The sequence below is a fragment of the Indicator indicator genome, chromosome 1, assembly GCF_027791375.1.
Source record: "Indicator indicator isolate 239-I01 chromosome 1, UM_Iind_1.1, whole genome shotgun sequence".
In the NCBI taxonomy this organism is placed as follows: domain Eukaryota; kingdom Metazoa; phylum Chordata; class Aves; order Piciformes; family Indicatoridae; genus Indicator; species Indicator indicator.
Genome location: NC_072010.1, coordinates 24,976,330 through 25,000,703, shown reverse-complemented (window position 1 = coordinate 25,000,703; position 24,374 = coordinate 24,976,330). Strand labels below are relative to the sequence as shown.

Genomic DNA, 24,374 nt, shown 5'->3' with positions numbered 1-24,374 from the left:
TAAAAGTGCTCCTCGTTAGTTGGTCATCTAAATATATACAGATGTCAGATCAATCTCCTTGGAGACATTTTTGCTAAATCACTTTCTGTCAGTGCCTCCAAACACTGATTCTAGTGTGCTAATACCAGTAGTGACCACTGGCCAGTATTGTTTTATTTTGTTTTGTACTCCACCCTTCCTACCCCAATTAGCTCTCCTATCCACTGTTTTATATTTAGTTTGTAATCTCCTCAGGGCAAGGACTGTACTTTTGTTCCATCCAGTGTCTGGTCCTAAATGCTTTGATAATACAGTTTAACAACAACAATATTAATATTAATAATGATGACATGATGATGATGATGATGATGATGATAATAATAATATACAATCCTGTGTATGAACAGAAGAAAAGCTTAATTCCTCTCCATGCCAGTTTTAGCAGGGGAGAGGGAGCACAGTCAAACAGCAGATACTTTGTTACTGTAGTCCCTATCAGAGTATACTTTAGAGCCTTTTCACAGTGAATACTGCAAGGAGTCCTGTTTGTTTCAGCATTAATCACTGTGAACAAAGTGAAAGAATTTGCCCCTGACTAATGAAAGCCAGAATTGCCCTGTTGTTGGCAACGTGCAGAGTGATCCTTTCCCAGAGCTTCATAAATCTGAAAAGGATGAACAGATAGGTGCCAATCTCATGATAAACTGGGAAAGAGTGAAATTGCTTTATAATTGATCCTCATTAAACCTACCTAAAAGTGATGATAATTTGCATGTGTAAATAACAAGCAGAGAGAGTGCCAGGGAACAAGCTGGAACATTTTGTCCTCATTCACAATGATTCTTATTTTTCTCTATCCAAAATGTTTGTTTGTTTACTCAGATGTCAAAGAGGACACCTACTCATATGCCCTTGGTGCTTTTCACATAACTTCAACCACAGAATTAGTATGCAATTCACTGCAGTCTGCTATTAGGAAAACAAGCAATAGAGAGCCTTAAATCTCTCTTTGCCTCACAGTAGAAAGCCAGAGTTACAAAAATCACACTCAGAACTTTTATTCCATGATAGAAAACAAATTCAAGAGCTCTAGGACCTCTAAAGAGATAAAGATCATTGCCAAAGTTATAAATATTACTTGATGTATTTATATCTAGGCTATCTGAGATACTACTTGAAGTTACCAAAGCTCAGCAACACCATTTTCAGTAAACTTCAAGAAGCTTCATTCATTTACAGTCAGTTCCTGAAGAATTAGATGCATTTTGAAATTTGTTGTTGTACTGATTAGCATCAGACTGCATCAGTGATCCTGTAGCACAAACTGCTTTCCTCTTTATCATTGTTTTTTAAGAGACACAAGTGTAAGGAGCTTGATTCCACTAAACAGAAAGCAATAATCAAGGATATACTCCTCACATTTTCCTCTGCAAGGCATATCCTGTTTGGTTCTTCTACACGCATATGAATACTGTGAAGTGGGTAAATTAACAAAAAATCCTGACTCACCATAATTAAGGTCCAGAGGATAAAAAGGAAATAAGTTATACATTTATCATAGTCTTTCAGTAGTTTACAAATGGCAGACCAAGGCGTAGTAATTTTTTCTCTTAGGCCTGATTCTTTTCTTACCAGATGCATGGGAGTTTTTACAGTGACTTTATAGATCAGGCTGCATAATGGAATCTGTAGCAAATTAAAAACACTACTAATTAGAGGCCAGATTATTATGTAGTATCAATTAACTTGGCATTTAATTACCATGGTGATTGGGAGGAACTATAAATTGATAAATATATAATTAGAACATCAGACTTCTGTGCCACAGCAGCATCAGAGCATGGGTGTAATTAGCTTAGATTTTCCCCCATTTTACATGCTTTCACGATCTTAAGACAGACAAATACCATTTTCATTCTTGCCAATATTCTATTGTCAATGAGAAAATATATATATCGTAGTTCAGTTTCTTTTAAGGCAACTGGGAATTTCCTCCTTTCTGTTCTTCATGTACAGTGCTTTTATGCAATTACTCTGAACAGAAACATTTTGGCATGACTTGTATCAAGCAGGAAGATTCATGTTTCTGTGGCAAATGTGCTTGCCTTTTCTTTCCCCTAGAAATGTTATCCATCTTGTTCAGTTCAGGATGTCAAAGTATTTCAAGCTATAGACAAGAGCACTTAACCAAGAGATGAAGATGCATGAAGGGAGACCAGAATTTTACCATTTAGTCCTGCCTTCTAATACCCCAAAAGGAAGTGAAACATCTTTGAGCTATGAATGTCTCTGACACATAGCTTTCCTCAAGCAGGTTGTACAGAACAGCTGTTACTCTAACTACTACTACTAGGTGTTACTAGTTACATCAAAAACACCTGTGTTGGTAACTCCTCTGAACAGTTGACTATAATTAAAGGCATAAAATAGGAATGGGCTAGTTGCTGCATGAGATATTTCTCATTGCTTGATAGCACTGATTTCTCTGGGGAGAGCAGTACAGTATCTGATCTTGCTGCTGGATTTAGTTTTCTGCAATAAAGTACCTGAAATGAGTAAGATTCTTGTCAGTGCCTGCCAGAGAATTTGGTTTAGGCTTGCCAGTTTAATTCTGCTTCTGATTATGAAATACAGCTGTATCACTGGAGTTTATCTCAGTAACCTGCAGCGAGATAACATGGTATTAGCAGTTGCTAGCATCTCATTGCTAATTACCTGCTTTCAGTAAACCTGGAAGTCTAGGGACATTTTTTTATGAAGAAGGGAAGAGACTATCTTCTTCTTGTATTGCTTTTTGTTGTATTCTGGTCATCACAGAAAGCAACTGAAGAAAGGGAGACCTATCTTCCAGACAGGCTGGACATGGTAAGATGACACATTCAAGTGCAGCTGCCAGAAGAGCATTGTTGAAGGTTACAATACTGGCTGACACAGACTGGTGTTCGTGGGTAGTGACACAGCACTATGATACAAAACCTTCAAAGCTGATTTTTTAATTTCATTTTTAGACTGTGTGTAACTGTTGATCTCTATAGGGCAGCTGAATACATCAAAAATAAATTTCTCATCTCTATTTGGCTCCTAGCAGATAGGAGCCAATGGTAGAAAACAGCTGCTGTAGGTCTTACGTACCAGTAATGGCTGTGTTGGTAGGGTTTTGCATAAAGTGAGGCAGAGGTCAGAGGCAGGCTCTTGAGGCAGAGTAGCTGATTGTAGAACTGTAATCCTCTCTTCTTCCTTTAACATCAGCAGGTGTTTGCTCTGGATCAGGGGATGTGGGAGTATTTAAATAATTATGCTGTCTCACTTCTAGATCTTGGATGCATCTGTCCCTGGAAGGCATCCATTTTCTCATAAGAGTTTGTCCAGTTATTTGGAGTACACTGTATAGCTGGAACTGTAGTAGGAGGAGTGACATACAACATCTTCACAAGTTCTGGGCAAGCATGTTGTTTCCGCTATAATCAGATAATGTAGAGTAGGATACGATGAATCTTTTAAGATGAAGCTTTTAAGATCAGGCACAACAGAAAACAAATTCACATCAGAGGGAAAGCAGAAGACATTATTAAAGCTCAGTGGTAACATGGAATATATGTTTGTTTGCTTTTAGCTTCTATGAGTATTGCTGATGTTGCAGTTACGGTTTTAATTTAAACAAGACAGGGATATTGATAATGTTTAACACGCCTGTTTTACTGGGTATTCAGCTGTTTCAGTGTACAGCACTCACTTTCAGGAACATCAACCTCTTTGTTGCACGTCATGAATACTTTGCAAAAAAAAAGTAGTAAGTAATGGTTTGTGACTAACCGAAATGAAGCCCCTCTTGGCCTCAGCTTTCGGACTTTCTGCTGCCAGTTGTGCTGGGTATCATCCACGCCACAAGTGGCCCAGATAGCGAAGAGACCTCTATTACAACAGTACTTCCCACATCAGAGAGACAGCAGAGACCCAAAATTAGTTTCCTGAATGGGATAAAGGCCCTGAAGTTTCTCTCTGGCTTGTCTACAGCTGGAAGAACTTGGATTCCTTTTAGTCTGTAAACCTGTGCAAAATGTGGCTGCCAGGGTTTAGTTTTGAAACTTTTTAGGAGTCTAAGAGCTTGTTAGAAGAGATGATCCAGGGAGAGGGAGGTCAGTGGAATGCAAAGAAGGTGGGAAAGAAACAGGAGATGTGTTGTGCGGATTGTGGCTTGGGGTCGAGCGCAGAGTTGATAAACAGAAACCTCGGAGAAAACAACTTTATTTGGAAAAAGCCGCGGCTTCAGTGAAGCACCTGTACAACTTCCTGAGGAAAAGGCGGCCCGCTGTAGGCCAGGTTTTGTGTCACCTCGCCCTGCAGCGGCCGATATCGGGTTTTTGCAGTGGGGCTCTCGCAGAGCCGGGCGGCAGGCGAGGGTGACGGCTTGGGGACTGCGGTCGCTGTCCAGGCAGCACAAGGCTAGCCTAAGCCTGTGCTCCGGGGCGCGCTGAGGAGGGCAGCGGAAGGCGGCGAGCTGGGTGCCCACGGTTGGGTGCTGACAGCAGAGCGGCCGGGAAGTGCTTGACGCGACAGTTCCCAAACGAAGGGTGAGGGGTACAAGCAGGCCCCCCAGAGTCAGGCCGAGGCATGCGAGGTGCCCCTCAGTCCGAGGGTCGCGGGGTCCGGGCCAGACCAGACGGCGGCCATTTCCCTCTGCTGGCCCGTCACGCCGAAAAAGGAGACCCTTTCGCCGGGGCAGGGCCCGACGACCCGCCTCACCCGCAGGGCAGAAGTCAGGCTGGACCCCGGGGCACCTTCCCCGCCCCGCGGAGCTGAGATTGCGGGGGGAGGGAAGGAAGGAGAAGGGCGGCGAGGCGCCGGGCGCGGTACGGGACGCTAAGGCTCACGGCGACGTCGGTGCCCCGCGGTCTGGGGCGGGCGGCGTGGCGGGCGGCGCTCAGGTGGAGGAGCCGCCCGCCCAGAGCGGCGGTGACGCGGGTTGCGGCGCGGCGGGTCTGCCCCGCGGCCCCATGTGGCCGCCGCCACCCGTCCCCGGCGAGGGGAGCTGCTGCCGGCACTGAGCGGGGCTGCCCGGGGCAGCATGTGGAGCCGCCGAGGATGAGCAGCCAGCGCCGCCTGGCCAAGGCGCAGCTTCGGAGGTCGCTGAGCGAGCAGCTGCGGGACTCTACCGCCAAAGCTTGGGACTTGCTGTGGAGGAATGTCCGGGAGCGCCGGCTCGCAGGTCAGTCCCACCGCGCCGCGGCTGCCGCTACCTGCCCGCGGTCGCCTGAAGGGAGGCTCTGGGGATGTTCCGGCTTCGGCAGCGCCGGGGGCTCCCCGCTCCAAGGGGACGCCCAGGGAAGGTGCGGGGCGCCTGGGGACGCTTACCGCGCTGCTGCCGCCGCCGCACCGGACCGCGGGGCTTCGTGCCTCAGCTACCGGCGCGAGTGTGGTTGGCAGTCGCCGGCAGGTCGAGCTGCAGGAGAGAGCGGGATGAAGGCAGGTCGGACCCCCCCCCAGCTCCGTGCAGGCAGCACCTGTCTAAGTCATGGTGGGCACGGTGGGTATGATGCCCACAAACAGTCGGGCTGAGTGCTAAACTTGGAGGTAGCCCCATGCCGGAGGCATCTTCTGAGCGTCTCTAAAATCAAGATCGTTGAGTTTGCCAAGCGGGCTTACCTGCTTCTTTGATCAGTTTTCTAAGTCACTTTCAGGTCTAGGTTGGTTGCTCATAGGATTTGCACGTGAGGAGGACCACAACTCCCAAAGAAAAATGTAGGTGGTGGTGTTTGGTTGTTGTTGGTTTGGTTTGGGTTTTTTGTTTTGTTTTGTTTTGAATTTCCGGCACTTTTATAGCTTTAGGTCACCTAACTACTGTGGAAACCCGGACTCCTGCAGTGTCACCATCCCCAAGTGGAAACCAGAAAGACACAGAGCAGGGCGGGTGCTCCACTAGGTTGGGTCACATTGAGCAGCACATTTGCTTTATGCATGCAAAGAATACGTTTAAGTTGTATTTGTAAAACGTTTAATGAATCGAAAGATCTAGAGGGTACATGCAAGTGCAGGGTTGAGTTATTCTACTGGAAAACAGTACATCAAGATTTATGAGCAAAATCACGTGTAATGAAGGCAAATTTGCAAAGATGGATTCCTCTGCCACATCCTACAGCATTGTTAGCAGTTTGGTTGACCTTGCCTAGGGCACTGTGACATACTGGTATTGTATAATACAGAGGTATATATCGTGTATGATGTAGGTTTTAATGTTTACAGCACATTAGTTCTGATGTATATACAAGTGAAAATAATGGACAAAAATGTCATGGTAGTTTTTTTGAAAAATGAATGTAAGTGGGCAAATTCAATAATTACTATACTTGCTAATTTTGCAGTGTTATGGTTACCTAAAATATTAATCTGTCCTTACATGTAATCTGCTTACTCCTATGATAATAGCAGATGCCAACAGACAGCAAGGATACTGTTGGCTATTTTTCTCTTGTTTGGTCAAAGACAACTATTGCTTGATTGAGCAAAGGACCTGGGCAGGGTGCCATGAAGCTGTAGCCAACTTCTTAAAGCAACTTGGTATTAAAATTCATAGAGTCAGATTTTTTATTTAAGATGGATGGAATACTAATGTATTGGGTTTTTGCATTGCCATAACTTAAGTGCTGTTCATAATATGCTGGTGAGACACACATGCACTTTAATTAATCATCTGACAGTGTAACAAAATGCATACATATAACATCTGTTGATTCCAGATATACACTCTTGTTCAGATGCTTTTACATCTCCAGCATTTTTGTTCTTGTTTTCATACTTATTTGTCCCTTTGGCCCTTGCAGCTGCAGTCCATATTCCTATGCCTCTTCTTCCAGCTTTTGTTAATGAGAAGACAGGGAATTTAAGCTGATCTAAATGTGTCAGTGTTTGCTGCTTGCCACACCAGTTTCTTCTCCATCATAATAGATCTAGTCCCAGCCAGGTATATAGTTGTACAAATTCCTTTTTGTTTTTCTTAAGTTGACATTGTAGTTCAGCCGAGACTGGCAGGGCAGCAGTCTAACTGGTAACTAGTGTTTATGAGAAATGATCAACCCAAACTCCTCTTTTACCCATAGTCCAACCATCAAGCCAAAGAAAGACTTGTGATTAAATGGCTTTGCAGGCACTTACATAGTTTTTTATCTATTTGTTAAAGTTTTAGACACAACATACACTTGTAAATAAAATAAGCACAAGGCAGCTTGATTCATAAAACTGATATAATTGCTGGGGCTGGACGAGATTCTAGTCTACCTCAGGCTCAGGACTGGGAGCAGGGCTTTCCCCACTGCTCCTTAGGAAGAGTTTCTCCCCTGTTGTCTATGCACTGGACCAGATGCCAGCAGTCATGGTTGGGCAGTGAGAGCATGAGCTAGAGCAAGGAGCTGAACATTGGCTAGAGCAAGGAGAAAGCTGAAGCTTGGCTTGGCTTCCTTCGAAGAGGCAGACAGCATGGCTGGTTGCTGTGGAAAGTAAGCTGTGCATAAAAAGACTGCTACAGTGTGCTTCTTCCTGCCCTTGCCCTTTACAGCAGAGATGATGAGCAGCATCCTGGCTCCCAGCATACTCCTAGGACAGGGCTGCTCTGTACTGTCTTTTATTCAGGAGAGATCTATGGTGCCTAGCAGCTCTTGGTCACTGTCTGATTCACTTACGGGGGTTTATATTTTAAGTGATGAGTGTACCCAGTATGGTGCCACAAATTACAGCCTTAGTTTTCTGTGCTTTTCATTATTTTTGGCGATATTTTATACTTCTTGTGTTCCCACTGTGCTTCTGTTTTAAGTTGGAACTCACAAACTGAGCAGGAAATGTGCTGGAATGTTAACTTCCATGCTGGAGTAATGAGCTATTAATCTGAAAAGTTACATGCAGTACTGTTAGTTTAATGTGATTCTGAATAACTATGCCATTATCAGAAGCCATTGCTTTAGGAATTTGACGTACATATTGAACAGACTCTTGAAAAAAGCAATGACCTTAAGGTGATTCTGAGATCCCTACTCAAATCACGATCACCTGTTACAGGAAAACATAGCAAGGTGTAGTTATTACATCCATTGTATGTAGGTGAAAAGTGCCAACCTTTACCTGGCATTCTTTCGGTTACTATATACTAAAATAAAGTAAAACAATATGCATTCTTAAGTTTTGAAATTCAATACTTCCTAGTCAGGAAGCTCCCAAAAGCAAGGATGCCTGTTGCTGCCTTGTAGTGCAGCATCCTCACACTTTTCTGCCTCATTCAGTACACAAGCTAACCATCCCCATTGCTGAATCTGCTAATGTAGAACCTGCTGTACTGCAGCTTTATCAAATCCTGGACTGAGCACAGAATTACAAATTCCCTCAAGTGCTCACAAGCATGGCGCTTAGGAGCACTGAATCTTGCATAGTTCATACCATGAATATTTTAATTGTATTTCTAGAAGCTGTAAGGTTACGTTGTTCCCGTTTTACAGATAGGAACCAGAGGCACAATGAGATTGAACTCAGGAATATCGGTAACTCTTGAGTGTTAGAACTTGGATTTTAACTCTAGTATAATCAAATGATGGTTCTCTGTTCTTCCTATTGCATGGCATTCATGCAAATCAGCCTCCAGGATCTAATTGTACTGCACCCGGGGAATGACTAACTTGCAGTTTCTGGTGGTCTGGTCAGATTGTGTTTCAGGTGAAAACAAAACAGAGAAAAGTGGAACTGCAGGGCCACTGTTTACTTGTCATAGTCTCAGAAACCCTTTATTCCCCTGTGTGTCATCTCCTACCCTCTCCTGCTTGCCAAGAGAAGCAGCAGGAGTCCTGCTGTATCTGCCTAAGTTGGATTCATGACTAGTCCATTGTCTGTCATCAGATAGGATTCTTGGGAAGTGCCTGTGTAGGTAGGGTTAAGACTTTGTCCTAGTGCCTAATGAGAGGAAGGTCAAGGTAGGATTAAACAGGTGACTTCAATTCTGACACTTCCTGAAATTTGGAAACTTGACTTTGTGCCCTTAATTTTTTTCTAGTGATAGAAAGCTTTTTCTCTAATTTCCTAGGTATAGCTTTTAGCTGTGGTTGAGCAATCCACACAAGTTGCTGCTGGGTTTTCTGCTCTGTAAGGCTGCCACTGCTGTCTTTGCAGTGTAAATACACCCTCTGCCTTTCTGCCCCATCTCTTCTGACCTGAGCTTTGTGTCCCACAATCTTTTTAATATGTTGTGTTCTTGTTGAGGTTATATTGCCATTCAATTTCCTCTAACTCTTCAGGTACAATTCCTCTTATCTCTTCATTGACCTTTTCTCTCCTGACTGACTGAAGCAGCAGTACTGGACTGGACACTGTGTCCTGCAGGAGTAAGGAGATGATTGTCCCCCTGTACTTGGCACTGGTGAGGCCAAACCTTGAGTATTGTGTCTGGGTTTGGGCAACTCAATAAAAGAGAGATACCGAGGTGCTGGACTGGGTGCAGAGGAGGGAAACAAAGATGGTGAAGGGCCTGGAGAATAAACCTTGTGAAGAGAAACTAAGGAGGTGGGGCTGCTTACTTTGAAGAAGAGAAGGCTAAGGGGAGACCTCGTTGCTCTCTACAACTACCTGAAAAGACGTTGTGGAGAGGCTGGTGCTGATCTCTTCTGACAGGTAAATAGCAATAGAACAAGAGGGAATGGCCTCAAACTGCAACAGGGTAGGTTTAGACTAGACATTAGGATTTTTTTTTTTTCATGGAAAGAGTGGTTAGGCATTGGAAAGGGCTGCCCAGAGAGGTGGTTTAAGTCACCATTCCTGGATGTGTTTAAAGGTCATTTAGATGTGGTGCTTAGAATCATAGAATCAACCAGGTTAGAAGAGACCTCCAAGATCATCCAGTCCGACCTTATCACCCAGCCCTAAGCAATCAACTAGACCATGGCACTAAGTGCCTCATCCAGTCTTCTTTTAAACGTCTCCAGTGATGGCGACTCCACCACCTCCCTGGGCAGCCCATTCCAACGGGCAATCACTCTCTCTGTGAAGAACTTCCTCCTAATATCCAGCCTATACCTACCCTGGCACAACTTGAGACTCTGTCCTCTCGTTCTGCTGCTGGTTGCCTGGGAGAAGAGACCAACCCCCACCTGGCTACAACCTCCCCTCAGGTAGTTGTAGACAGTGGTGCTTGGGAGTATGGCTTAGGGGTGAACTTTGTAGAGTAGGGTCAGTGGTTGGACTTGATGATCCCAGGGATCTTTTCCAACCTGAATGATTCTGTGATTGTATGAGCACTGTCCCAGCTCCTGCTTAGCTGCAGAGCTCTCCAGAAAAAAAATTCCCTGGGGTGATTTTCGGGAAACGTCTTAGGTGCTCTCACCTGTTTTGGGCTTTGCTGTGCTCCACAAAGTCTCCAGTAGTTTGCTCAGACTGTCATTTCAAAGTTCTATTACTTGGCCAAGTTTAGACAGGTTTTTCAGAGACCAGTGCCAGAGTGACTCGTGAACCTTTGCTGTGAGGTTACGTGTTTTTGTTTCTAAAGATGAAGCATTAGTTTCTCAGTCAAACAGCATGAAAATGCACAACCTTACCATGGACTGATTTTATCTTAGAAATGGATGACCTGTGGTACCACAAGTTGAAACAGATAGGCATGTGATTAAAAAAAAAAATTAGTCTAAAGAAGCCAAAATTAGGGTCTTTAAATGTGTAGAAGCCCTACTCTTGGGTATCCTTAACTGTTTGGGAAGACCTTACATGCTGATTTGCAGCCTCAAGCATCTCTTCAAATGTAACTGAAATGCATTTGTATCAGAGATTAATCTGAACATTAGCTGGAATAGGTTACAAAATGGAGAATAATTTGTCCAGAATAAAGTAATTGGCACATTCAGCATTTGGCAAACACATCAAAGCAATGCCTGTTCTCTTCTCAAAAGTAACTTGTGGTTGGTTTGTGGGTTATTGTGGTTTTACTGGGTGCAAATGAGCAAGCCTAGGTTTATAAATTGAACCTCTGGAGACATGGTGCGCCCTGGCAGCACTGATCTGTTTTTCCTGGGGAATATGAAAGAGAAAAGTGAGTCTGAAAAAAACTAGTGGTCACAATTACAACTGTATGAATTTTAGCAGTTTCTGTTGTGCCTGTATGGAGGCAAAAGCACGGGTATTTCTGGAGCCTAATTAAAGAAGCATCAAATCTGTTGGTGCCTCATAGTTTTTAGTTTTCAGTTAAAATTAAATGTTTTTAAGAATTTGATTTTGCAAGTGTGTATCTTGTGAAGCAGAATTCGTCTCTGGTGTGGTGGTATCCTGAGGTCAACGTTAGGAGATCCCAAAGGAAATGTGTGTCGGTCTCCCAATTCCTCAGAGAACCACTGAGTAAAGACTGGAGCTGTGATGTGGGACCAGCCTTGAGCCTGCTGCATGTTAATGTTACTCTCTTACTGAAATTTAAAAGGTGGCAGGTTAATCTAATAAAATCCTGTTTTCTTTAACAGGTTTAATCTTATAAAATAACTTTGCCAGGTCAGTTTTCATTAGGCAGTGTTGGAGATGTGTATGTGCAAAAAGCAGTTGTGGCTGGTTTGGTGGGCATACGTTTATGTTCTGTTTTAAAATCATGCACATGCATTTTTAGAAAGCAAGGTAGAGATATTGCAGTCTGGGTCCCCACCAGGGCACTGTAGAGTACAAGATGCTAATTCTCGTGTATGTTGATGAGATATATGTGTGTGAATTCCCCCCTAACCCAACTCCATCAATGGGAAAAGACTGTCCTTTGTCAAGGAGAAAAGTTATGAAAGATGTTCTTTATTCGGGGTGCAGTGCTTCAGGGAAGAAAGAAAGAAAGTGACTTACTCATTTGGTCAGGCATGCCAGGAAATTTTCTGCTCTTGTATCTGGCTTAAAGAATAGTAGTAGCCAAAAGAGTAGTTACTGATTTAATAACTTCTATTAATTGTGCTATATATTCTAAATTCATGCTAGAAGGGGGGTTTAGGTGAATTTCTTTAAAGTATATAGATGTTTTTCTTTTCATGTACGTTATGTCAGTGTTCTTTAATTTCAATCTCCTTCACTAGACACTCCCTGAAGACCAGTGGTTTGAATCTGAAAAAGGGGCAATGGTGGCAAAATAGCACCATTGTTCTGCTGCTGCTGGGTTCTCATGACCCTCAGCAACAAGAAGTTAATTCCAGAAATACAATTACAAAAATACCAATATGCTTGACCTGCCAAGTATTTCTGTATCAGCATGAGACTGCGGAGGGGGATGATGGAGGACTCCCCACTGTCTCAAAGTCCAGAGAAAGATCTGATTTTCTCATACCCACTCCCATAGCTCCACAGCTGTTTGCTGTGTAAGATTTGGAGTGACTCTGTAGGAGCAGCACAGGTTTCTGAGGCAGCAACAATATTAATCTTCTAGTTTTACGTTTAATACATAAATTCTGTATTTGAGCAAATCCTGCTTCTCTCAGATGTATCAGACATTATTTTCCTAAGGTAAATTATTTTTTGATTGCTGAGTTTATGTTTATTTGTACATTATGACGTACAAATCTGTGCTGGTAAAATGGGGAGTCGGTGCTGGTAAGAGAACTGGATACCATTTGAATCAGTCAGTTTCTATTTGATAGCTGTATAGAAAAGATTCTTGATAGGTCTCCCTCTTTCTGGAGTTTGTCTGTTCACTAATTTCAATGACATGTTAATCTTTAGAAAGTATACATTCTTTTCCTAGAAAGTTATGATGTCAGCCCTTTTTATAGTACAATTTTATTTTATTTATTTATTTATGGTTTTTCGCTACTGACCTTGCATGGATCATTGAACACCAGTGAAGTTCTTTCACTTCTCAGTGGAGAAATATTTCTCCTTATTTCTCTGCACATATACATGGCCTCAGTACATTCCACCTGCAGATGTTTCCGATGTGGCTAGAAGAAGACTGATACCTCATCAGTATGCTACACCACAGAGGATTCCTGTAAGCATTGTAATTATTGCTGATTTTTGCAGATCATATTATTGGAAAGAAATCATATTACTGTTTTTCCAGAAGCAGTATATACAGTACAATCTTGTTTAAGTTCTTATACATTTAGGTAGAGATCTTTATTGATATTCATATTTTTCTATGATATATAGGAGCTCATATAGACATACAAATACTTATTTATCTGATGTTAAACTGTAATGACATTTTTCCATCTTAAGAGTGCTTCTTAATACCAATCATGGCATATTAAATTAAGTATCTTCCCAGTTATCTCCTGTTAGGTGTTTTGTATTTATTCATATGGCTGTAATCCTACAGACCTGTTTTCATAACCTCCACATAAGTGACTTTATTTATAATAATAGCTATGCCAGAACGTTTATATAGAACATTTATATCCACAATAAACTTTTAGCTGCTAAGTGAACACCATAATAATTCCAATCCTCAATACAGTCTTATTTGTGTCTGGCCAGTAAATTCCTAAACGTGGGAAATTTCTGGACTCAGTAAGGTCGTGGACACTGGACTCCCACTCTTCTGCCTCCTTTTTGTCTAAATTAAAAAAAAAAAAAACTGTTCAAAAATGTCCCATATTGTAATACTAGTGTTTAAGAATTTTGAGAACTTGATTGACTTAATTTGATTTGTGCAATACTTGCAGACAATGGACTTATTTTGCAGCAGTGGTTTGACTTAACTTTGTCTTCTTGTGTTTTGTATTTATTGCATGTGAGCAGATACTCTGTCTTGCTCTTCCCAATCTGTTTTTCTGTCACAGCATGGCCAATTCCATTGCTGTAATAAGTCATAATTTCTTTCAAAATAATGTCCTTGAGTGACAAATCATTGAGAATCCCAGCTTTCACTTCAACAGTGTATTTTAATTGTGGATTTGAAAAGCATGAAATACAAACTTCAGTCTGAAAAGACAGAAGACATAGTAAGTTTACCAGCTTCATGAGTTTAAAGAGTAATGCTTGCTTACGATTCTTGAAAATCATAAGTTTAGATTTGGGAATATTGTTTTCAATCAGTAAAGAATTTTTGATGGTTTCTTTTGATTATTACAGGCTTAGAAGTTTGAGAGTGTAGGAAGTTTCTTGCCTGACATTAGATCATCCAGAGGAAGACTGATGTTCTGTATATTTTGTTTACAGTTAAAAAAATAAAATGTTTTGACAATCAGCCCATCCTGGTACAGCTTATACTGAAAATAAGCAATGACTGGATGCACACAGCCTGTTGAGTGCAGCAAGTATCACAGTATATCAGAGGCTGGAAGGGACCTCAAGAGATCATTGGGTCCAACCCCCAGCCAGAGCAGGATCACTTAGGGGAGTCCACACAGGAATGCATCCAGGTGGGTTTTGAATGTCTCCACAGAAGGAGACTTTCCAGCCTGTTCCGGTGCTCCATTACCTCACTGTAAGAAAGTTTCTCCTCACGTTGAGACGAAATCTTCTATGTTCAAGCTTGAACCCATTGTTCCTTGTCTTATCACTGTGAACCACCAAAAAGAGCTTGGCCCCCTCCACTTGACACCCACCCCTCAGATACTTATACACATTGATGAGATCCCCTTTCAGTCTTCTCTTCTCCAGACTAAACAGCCCCAGGGATCTCAGTCTCTCTTCATAGAGGAGATGCTCAAGTCCCCTAATCATCCTCATGGCTCTCCGTTAGATTTTCTACAGCAGTTCTCTGTCTCTCTTGACCTGGGGAGCCCAAAACTGGACACAGTATTCCAGGTGTGGTCTCAGCAGGGCAGAGTAGAGAGGTAGAAGAACTTCCCTAGCCCTGCTGGACACACCTTTCTTGATGCATCCCAGGATCCCATTGGCTCTCTTGGCCACAAGAGCACATTGTTGTTCCATGGAGAACTTGCTGTCCACCAGCACTCCAAGGTCTTTTTCTGTGGAGCTGCTTTCCAGCAGGGCAGCCCCTAACCTGTAACTGGTGCCTGTTGTTATTCCTCCCCAGATGTAGGACCCTGCACTTGTCCTTATTAAACTTCATGAGGTTTGCCTTCACCCAGCCCTGCGGCCAGTCCAGGTCACACTGGATGGCAGCACAGCCTGACAGGTGTCAGCCAACCCTCCCAGTTTTGTATCGTCAGTGAACTTGCTGAGGGTACTCTCAATGCCCTCATCCAGGACATGGATAAAGATACTGAACAAAACTGGATCCAGTACTGCTCCCTGGGGAACACCACATGCCTCCAAGTTGACTCTGTGCCACTGATGACGACCCTCTGAGCTCTGTTGTCGAGCCAGTGCTATGGTACAGGAAGGGATCAGGAACATTTGCAATTCATGGCCCTGGGTTCCAAAAAACTCCAAAACCCAATGTAATTACTTTCCATAATAATAATTTTAATGAGAAATACTCTGCCTGTCATTCCAGTAGAGGGCAGTAACCTACATACATCAATTAGTAGGTGCAAGCAAAACGCAACACAGATACAATAACTGGTTTTATTAAGATAGTGCAGTCCCTCAAGAATAGAGTGCCATCCAGAAGTCTTATTTTCTTGCTTTTTCATCAGGACTTAATCCCTTTTCAAAACAGCAGAGTTTATGCTACTTATACTCAGCTCACTAAAGTAGATCACCTCCAGATGCCCCAATGCTACAAGCAGAGGTTTGCAACACATGCCCCCAGTTTAATGCTGTAAAAACCTCAGACTGAGGAACAGTGATGCAGCTGTTACATTACTTGAGTCACTTAAAGCAAGAAAACGTGCCAAAAAGTATAAGTTTGGCTCCCAAGGTAATCTCCTGAAGCTCAAAACTATGCAGTGCAGATACAGCCTCTCTCACTTGCAGGGTGCTACTGTGGAGCAGTGTGTGCAAACAAACTCTCCATCCGTTGGAACAGAGTCTTGAAGTTACTTTCAGCAATTACTAAACTTAACAATGTAGAAGTAGACCCAAATTAATGGTAATTCAAAAAATGAGATGTTTTCAGATAGTATAGCAAAGAATACTAAAATGTACTGTGCTATATATAGTCATCACAGTGAGTCATAGAATCGTACAATTGTTAGGGTTGGAAGGGACCTCAAGGATCATCTAGTTCCAACCCCCCTGCCAATGTCAGGGACACCTCACACTAGATCAGGCAGGATTTGCCCTCGGTGAAGCTGTGTTGATTATACCCAGTCACCTCTTTGTTATTCTTCTGCCTCAGCAGTGCCTCCAGGAGGATCTGCTCCGTGATCTTACCGGGCACAGAGGTGAGACTGACTGTCCTGTAGTTCCCTGGGTCATCCTTCTTTCCCTTTTTGAAAATGTGAGTGATGTTTCCCCTTTCCCAGTCAGTGGGGACCTCCCCAAACTGCCACAACTCATCTGCCAGTTTCCTCAGCACCTGTGGGTGTATCTCATCAAACCTGATCGTCACTCACAATGGGCAGTTCCTTCTTTCAGCCCCTTCTGTTATTCTGGGAGTGTGGCTGGAGCCCTTGCCAGTGAAGACTGAGGTCAAGAATTCATTGAGAATCTCAGCCTTCTCTATGTCACTTGTGACCATTTCACCTGTTTCCTTTCTGAGGGGGCCCACACCTTCCCTAGTCTTCTTTTTACCATTAATATACCTATAGAAGTTCTTACTGTTCCCCTTGATCTCCCTGGCTAAATTTAATGATGAGCTTTAGCTTTTCTAACCAGGTCTCTTGCTGCTCAGGCAGCTTCCTTATATGCCTTATATGCCCCCCATTCTAGCTGTCATTTCTTCCACTCCTCATAGAGTTTCTTTTTGTGTGACAGCGTGTCCAGGAGCTCCTTGCCCATCCAGGCAGGTCTTCTAGCATTCTTTCCTGCTTTCCTCTTTGTGGGTATACTTTGCTCCTGGACACAGAGAAGGTGATTCTTGAACACTGAATATCGTAGTTCAACAGACATAATTTCACTGAGATATTGTTTTTTTTTGTTTTTACTGTTGAACAGTAAGTACATAGAAAGGTTTTTGTGTCCAGAAATCAATTTTACAGACTGCCAACATGTTCTAGCACAGTGGAAGAGGAGGCACTAGAACTTAAAATCGTTGTGTTTCCTTAAGCTGGAAGAATTTGCTTGCTGTTTGATTTAAAAAACACTACAACTTGAAATTTATGGCTCAGCTAAAAATTGTTTAAACCATAAATATTTCTTTAGATAGGTTCACTAAATCAAAACTAGCTTTTTAAAATTGTCACTATTTAGCAAGTCTTACTTGTCACAAACTTAAAATAATGTGGGAATAGTATGTTTCTTCCATTGTTCAACCTAAATAAATGTCACCGATGGTCTGAGAAGCCAAACAACATGATTTCTGATGAGGAGGGATTTGTGTTCCAGGCCATGACGAAGAGGAAGATAAAGAACTTTCACAGGTCATTTAATAGAGAAGCACTTAAGAAAACTCATAGAAATGGAATATTGGTTTTGTTACAGAAAGAAGGAGAAATTATCTATCTTCAGCACAGAAGCAATGGTTCACATGTACCTCATATCATATATAGGTCTCTCCAAGTCTAATCTAAGAGTAGCTTGACATGTACTCGGTCATTTGTTGCTGTAATTTAAGAAGAAACTCAGGGTAGCTGCCAGCTCCAGGAAGAGGTTAGCGTGAGGGAATCTTGAAAGAGTTAATTCAAAACCAGTGTTAAAAATTATACTTCTCTTAGATAAAATGCTGAAAATTTACGCTTGGCATTACAAAATCAGGTTTCTAAATCTTTAGGAACCTTATGCATTGGTTCATGTTTTGAACTTCCCTGAAGTGTGTTGCCATACATGTGTAAGTTTATTTTGGATTCACTGCACGGAGCAGCATTTGTCCAACAACTTCTGTTACTTACATTGTACCTCTTTCCCTGTCCCATTCCCACTCATTCTGATCTGAATAACATGCTGTTTCATCGCTTATCCAGAATAATGCTGTAGTAAATTGTTTGAAACTGTCTGTTGTTTATGTGTCATTTGACTGCCGAAAGAATATGTGATTGGCATCTCATGGTCTTGCTCATTCTAAGAGTTCTTTGTAATGTGAGGACAGATTTTATCTAAATCAATCAATTTTACAGGGAGATTTCAACCATCAGATTTTTAGTAAGAAAGAAACCTTTCATTTATTACACTGGAAAGCCCACAGCTGGGAACGCACCCGTTAATAGACTCAAACAGATGGATTCTGACAAGTCCATGAACTATTCACGCTCTTTTTTAGCAAATATTTTGCAGCAATCCCAACTCGCAAATGCTACTTCAGAAACAAACATGGAACTGTCTGTCTCAAGGCACAAGAAAAGAGAGTCATGAGTGACTGTAAAATACTGAGAGTTGAGTATGCATGTGAGATTCCTTTGAAATTTAGGAATGAGTGCGTTTAGTGAAGAGTAATTATGCCTTGATGCAAAAAATATTTTGAATGACAAAGTCATAGAGAGCAGACTCTATCGTTATAGGGAAGCGAGGATTTTCAGTAAAGGCTGGTACCACTTTTCTCAGGAGACAAAAATATTTTCCATTTGTGGAAGTTGCTGTCTGAGAGAAGGTAAATACATATCTTCAGAATAGCTCTCTGAATAAAGTAGCAGCAGTAGAAGAAACTGATACAGTTATGTGTAAGCACTGGAGTAGTTGGTAGTTATGAGAAAACCAATGGGAGGAGGACTGCTGTGTAATAGTATAACTAATAACTCAGATCACGTACTTTCAAGTAAAACCAATGCATGGCACACATTATTTCTCTAACTTTTTAAACCTTAATTTGTAGCTTTAAAATTTTTACAGACCATCACTGTATTTCTGGTATCATAGAAAGGTAAAAATTAGAAGTGATTCCTCTTTTCTGCATTATTTATTAATTTGTCCACCTTTACCATATCTTGTATTAGTTTTCTCAGTTGACCATTTGAAAGCTCCATGACAGCATTGATCCCATCAGGTACTTTTAAACAGACTGGTAAATTATATAAACAAAAAAATCTGCTTTCAAAATGCCAGTAATCATCATTAATGCATAACCAAACACACGTACATTGAACCTTTACCTGAACTTCCACCATGTGGTGTTTGGGGTTTTGCCCAATTTGTTTCCTGTGAGAATTCTTACAGCTTTGTTATGAGTGAAAGATGTGGAATGTTTGTTTGTTTGTTTTTCCCTGCCAGTTGCATTAGGGAAAATAAAGAGCAGCTTCTCCAAAATCTGCAGAAATGCTCTGGATTCTGATGTAAGGATGGCTTATCGTCCTGACTTGATTCTGTCACTCCTACAAATAAAGAAACATTAGTTCCTAGGGAAGCAGAAGCATGTAGTTTTACATCATCCTGGCAAATGAGCATCTTGGTAATTGCAGTTGCCCTCTCTTTATGTCCCTAACAGCTCCAAGTCCTTTTATTTTAGAACAAAACTGGTAATTTAATTATGCCTTAATTCAACAGAGCATTTTAATATTTTGTAAATTTAAATGGTTAAGTTTTCAATTCGTTTACACTTACCTGTTTTGTTACGTTTAAGATCTAAACCAACAGCATACTCTTTTTTAAAATATGCTGCCTTAAATCAATGTGGTAGGATGTATGGGTTCATCAGAAAGGTGAATGTACTAGAACATTTATACTTCTGGCATCTAATAAAATAGAGGGTTCAAATAAAGATTAAATACATTTCAGAATCTAGGTTAAACAAGACGCCACCAAATAAAACTGACTCAAACATCTGTTTTGTTTTATACAAACCCATAAATGTGCCTAATTACAAAATGGCCTAAGCTGTTGCTTTTGTAAGCACCTTAAGCAACAAGGACAGCAGGAGAAGTGTTACAAAGCAAAAGTATATACATTAATTGTGACATGAATGCATTTTAAAGAAGCTATCAAATTCAGTGGGATTATAAAGCAGCTGGGATGAATTGTAGGTAGGAATTGGTTTAAATCTCTGGATTCTAGGTCACAGTAGAGGCTACAACACAGGGCACTCGCTCTGCCACTCCGTGTTTCTTTCTCTGAAGGGAGGATCATGACTTCTAGAGGGCTGCAACCATTATCTCTTCTTTTATGGAAAGCATCAGTTGGTGCAGTCGTTAGGGATCTTGAAACTGGGAAGAAGTTTATTGCTGTGACAGATCGGGCAACATATGGAAGGAAGTAAGACATTCTCCAGAGACAAATTAAGCTTTTGCCAAGGCATTTTATTGAAATTTTGGAAAATAAACAGGCCATTAATTGCATCCAGATTTAGCTACTGCAAATTGTGCAAAGATGTTGCAAACCAGATGCTTTCCCCTATTTGTTTTTACAACCCTTACTATTTATGGATGCTCTTATTTAATGACTTTCTTTAATAGAGGGCATTGTTTTGCACTGGGAGTCTCATCTCTCAATCAGTTTTGCTGGTAGTTGCCCAAGTGACACATGTATGTCCACAAAATTTTGGGAGATGAAACAGTCAGCAATACCATGATAAGTACAAAATAACCAGTAGGAAGTTATGGAGTACAGTAGTTCTTGTTAAGTGAACATTTAGTTCTTCCCTGGGTTCCTTAGCTCACAGCAGTTGTCAGTCTTTCTCTATGCAGACTCTGCTAGTGAAATAGTAGAGACAAAGACACCTGTCCCATGGACAGCATGCTCAGACCTGTCTTACTGATGAAAGTGTGAATACAATTCATGTCAGCATTTCCCTGGACTTCCAGAAATATGTGGCACAGCCATTGACCTACCTGTTAGCTCCATTTCAATGTGATCTCCAGATCAAGGCTGGATCCCCAAATGGGAATGTGGCATCCAAGTGAGCTAAGTTGTACCAACTGACAGAAATACTTGAGAAGTCTTAGTTCCTTTTCCACTTAGTTCTTTTTAGTCCTTGGAGTACAGGCATTATGTTATGCTCTAGCCACACAATCTTGGTTCGTGTTATAAATAACATACATAGTTTAAAATATCTGCCCTGACTTGAAGGCAGTGAGTCTAATGGGGATGCCATCTAAAAGGACTGAGCTAGTCACACAAAGTCCTTTATAGTCGAGACAGAAATAGGTACCTCTGGAGGCAGGTCCTGTCATCCTGAAATAGGTGTGTGAGACAAGGGGGATGAATTCCCCTCTGGTGGTGCTTATTTCTTTCCATAATCCTAGCCAAATGACAGCACCAAAGACCTACCTGTGTCAGTGACAGGCAGGGAAAAACCCATCTCTTCACCTGCCACCTGAATGCATTTGATATGGAAATCAGTGAGACATTGCAGAAGTTTAATTTTAGAGATTGCTGCTTATAGCATTCCTGGCTTTGTTTTAAGGTATTTGCTCAAGTAAGCAAAGTAGGAGATGGGGCTGACGAGGTACTTGTGACTACAAAGGCACTTGAACATCCACTTAAAGTTGCGTGTTCCAGCAGTAATGAGACAGTGTAGAGACTGGCCTGTAGTTCCCCAGGTCTTCTATTTTTTACATTTTTAAACGTGGGGGTTATGCTCCCCCTTTTCCATTTAGTAGGAACTTAACTAAACTGCCATGACTTCTCAAATGTGATAGATGGTGGCTTAGTAACTTTATTCCACCAATTTAGGACCTGCAGATGCATCTCATCAGGTTCCATGGACTTGTGCACCTTCAGGTTCCTTACATGATCTTGAATTTTATGTTCTGCTCTGCCAGGGGGATGGGTGGTGGGTTGAAAATTCCCCCCAACATTTAATTTGCCTGACCAGCTCAGTTGGAAGTAAATGAAAGCTGTGCTTACAAGCAAAACTACAATCTACAATGAAATGCAATGAATATGTACAAAATATACAGTATTTACAATACTTACAGGTATTTATAATTAATAAACAGCACAACGACCCCCTTGGCCAAAGACCAAGGGAAGCTAGTAGCTTCTCCCCCCTCTGCTCTTCTCCCTACCCCCATGTACACGAAAGGACAAGAGACAGAGCAGAGAAGTGGTCATTAATACCAGTCACAACAAAAGTGATGCAGTCAAGGTCAGTAAAGCCAGGGGAAGCATCAGCTAGAACCAAAGAAGCAAAAAGAGAGAAAGATTATTTACCAAAGTAATTCTTATGGTAGATATCTTTCCAATGGGATTTTTTAGAACTATCATTATTTTCCTTTTTACACCCAATAGTGTATAGATTTATTTACATTCTACCACTTTCTGTTCAAGATCTGTGGAAAATTTTAAAGGTACAGCCTAAAACTACCACAATCCACCCCTTCTAAACAATTCCATTGGTTGCTAATACTATCCATCTAATCTAAAACAATATCTACAATAATGAGTTAATAAAGTTCATCATCCATATTTTTAGTGTATTTTCTGTTCTGGCTATCTCAGATGTAGATGATTCAAAAGTTCAGAAAACGGAAAATAAGAAAACAGTTTGTCTCTTTGCAGATGAGACGAAGAACAGGACAGGGACTTTCAGATGACTCAGGGCTCTAAGGGTTTGTGCACTGTAGATTCCTCATGGATTCTTCCTTTGGGCGCGATGTTGTACCTGTACTATACACTCTGAATTTAAACTCTCTCAGCTAAAGTTAGATTTCTCTATGGAATACACTTAATTTCACCATTCTCTTGCATTACCCAGTAAGTGTGACCAGGACCTTCAGCAGAAACCACCCCTCGGACAAGTTTGGTCTCTCCTGAAGGAGAAAATACCCAAACAGTTTTCCCTAACAGATTCTTTTCTCTGATAACAGGAACTCTATCACCTTCTACCTTTCATAATAAATCTGATTGTGCAGGTCCAGCTCAATTTACAGAACCTCTGCTATTTACCAACCAGGTTGCTTGTGCTAGATGTTTCTTCCAATTTTTCCAAGATCCACCTCCCATGGCTTTGAGAGTGGTTTTCAGCAAACCGTTGTAGCGTTCGATCTTCCCTGCAGCTGGTGCATAGTAGGGAATGTGGAATATCCACTCGATGCCGTGCTCTTTGGCCCAGTTCTTTACAAGTTTGTTCTTGAAATGAGTTCCATTGTCTGATTCAATCCTCTCTGGAGTTCTGTGTCTCCACAGGATTTGTCTTTCCAGACGAAGAATGGTGTTATGTGCAGTTGCATGAGGAACTGGGTAAGTTTCCAACCATCCAGTGTTTGCCTCTACCATAGTCAGCACATACTGCTTACCAGATGGAGAACAAGGTAGAGTGATGTAGTCAATCTGCCAGGCTTCACCATACTTGTACTTGGACCATCGGTCACCGTACCACAAGGGCTTGATCCGCTTTGCCTGCTTAATAGCAGCACAAATGTCACAGTCATGGATGACTTGTGTGATAGCATCCATGGAAATGTCAGTTGATCTGTCACGAGCCCACTGGTTGGTTGCATCTCTGTCTTGATGTCCTGATGAATCATGAGCCCACCAAGCTAAAAAGAGCTCACACCTCAGTGTTTCCAATCCTACCATTCTGTGATTCTCCTGCAGTGGGTGGTTCTTCATTTCCCCACTCTCTACCCTTGACTTTTACAACTCGGACAGTATGCCTGGAACATTTGCCAGTGAAGACTGAAGCAAAAAAGTTGTTGAAGTGCTCAGCCTTCTCCATAGCCCAGGCAACCAGGTCTCCCATTTCTGCTGGGAGAGGGTCCACATTTTCCCTAGGCTTCCTTTTATCATCAACATACCTATAGAAGCTTGTCTTACTGCCTTTGACATCCATGGCCAGATTTAATCGTGTCAGGGCTTTGGGTTTCCTGATCTGATCCCTGGCTGCATGGGCAATTTCTCTGTATTCCTCCCAGGCTACCTGTCCTTATTTCCACTCTCTATAGGATTCTTTTTTGTGTTTGAGTTGTCTGGGAGCTTCTTGTTCATCTGTGCAGGCCTTCTAGGTTTTAGCCTGCCCTACTCTTTGTTGGTATGCATCACTTATGAGCTTGGAGGAGGTGATCCTTCAATATTAACCAGCTTCCTTGGGCCCCTCTTCCCTCCAGGGCTTTATTCCATGGTACTCTACCAAGCAGATCACTGAAAAGGTTAAAGTCTGCTCTCCTGAAGTCCAGGATAGTGGATTTGCTGTATGACCTCGTCACTGCCTTAAAGATCTTAAATTCCAGTATTTCATGATCACTGCAGCCAAGGCTGTCCTTGAACCTCACATCTCCACCAGCCTCTCTTTTTGCTAAGAACAAGGTCCAGCACAGCACTTCTCCTTGTTGGCTTCTCTTTCACTGACAAGAAAGTTATCATCAACTCATTCCAGGAACCTCCTGCTGTGTTGTCCCACTAACAGATAGCAGGGGTCTCCTTGATGACCAGGAATTGTGAACCTGCTCCTATCTGTCTATAGAGTGTACTTGAACCTTGCATGAATGTTGTTTCTCCATTTGCAGTTTATCCTGGGGAGATTGATTGTGAATTACACATCTTCAGAAGACATATCAAAGTTACCTGTGACCACCATCCAGTTAAGATAAACAGCAGTG

The 24,374-nt window shown here is 41.9% G+C and overlaps 1 protein-coding gene across 2 annotated transcripts in view; it reads left to right on the top strand.

Moving 5' to 3' along the window:
* STARD13 (StAR related lipid transfer domain containing 13) overlaps window positions 1-24,374 on the top strand; it is a 255,593-nt gene that overhangs the window by 98,502 nt on the left and 132,717 nt on the right. Inside the window, exon 1 of one of the 2 annotated variants that reach the window (XM_054388699.1) lies at window positions 5,062-5,185. The exons of the other annotated variant lie outside the window; for it this stretch is intronic. Coding sequence (XP_054244674.1) covers window positions 5,062-5,185 — 124 coding nt within the window. Of the gene's footprint in view, window positions 1-5,061; window positions 5,186-24,374 lie in introns of those variants that run through there. 2 annotated transcript variants of the gene reach the window in all.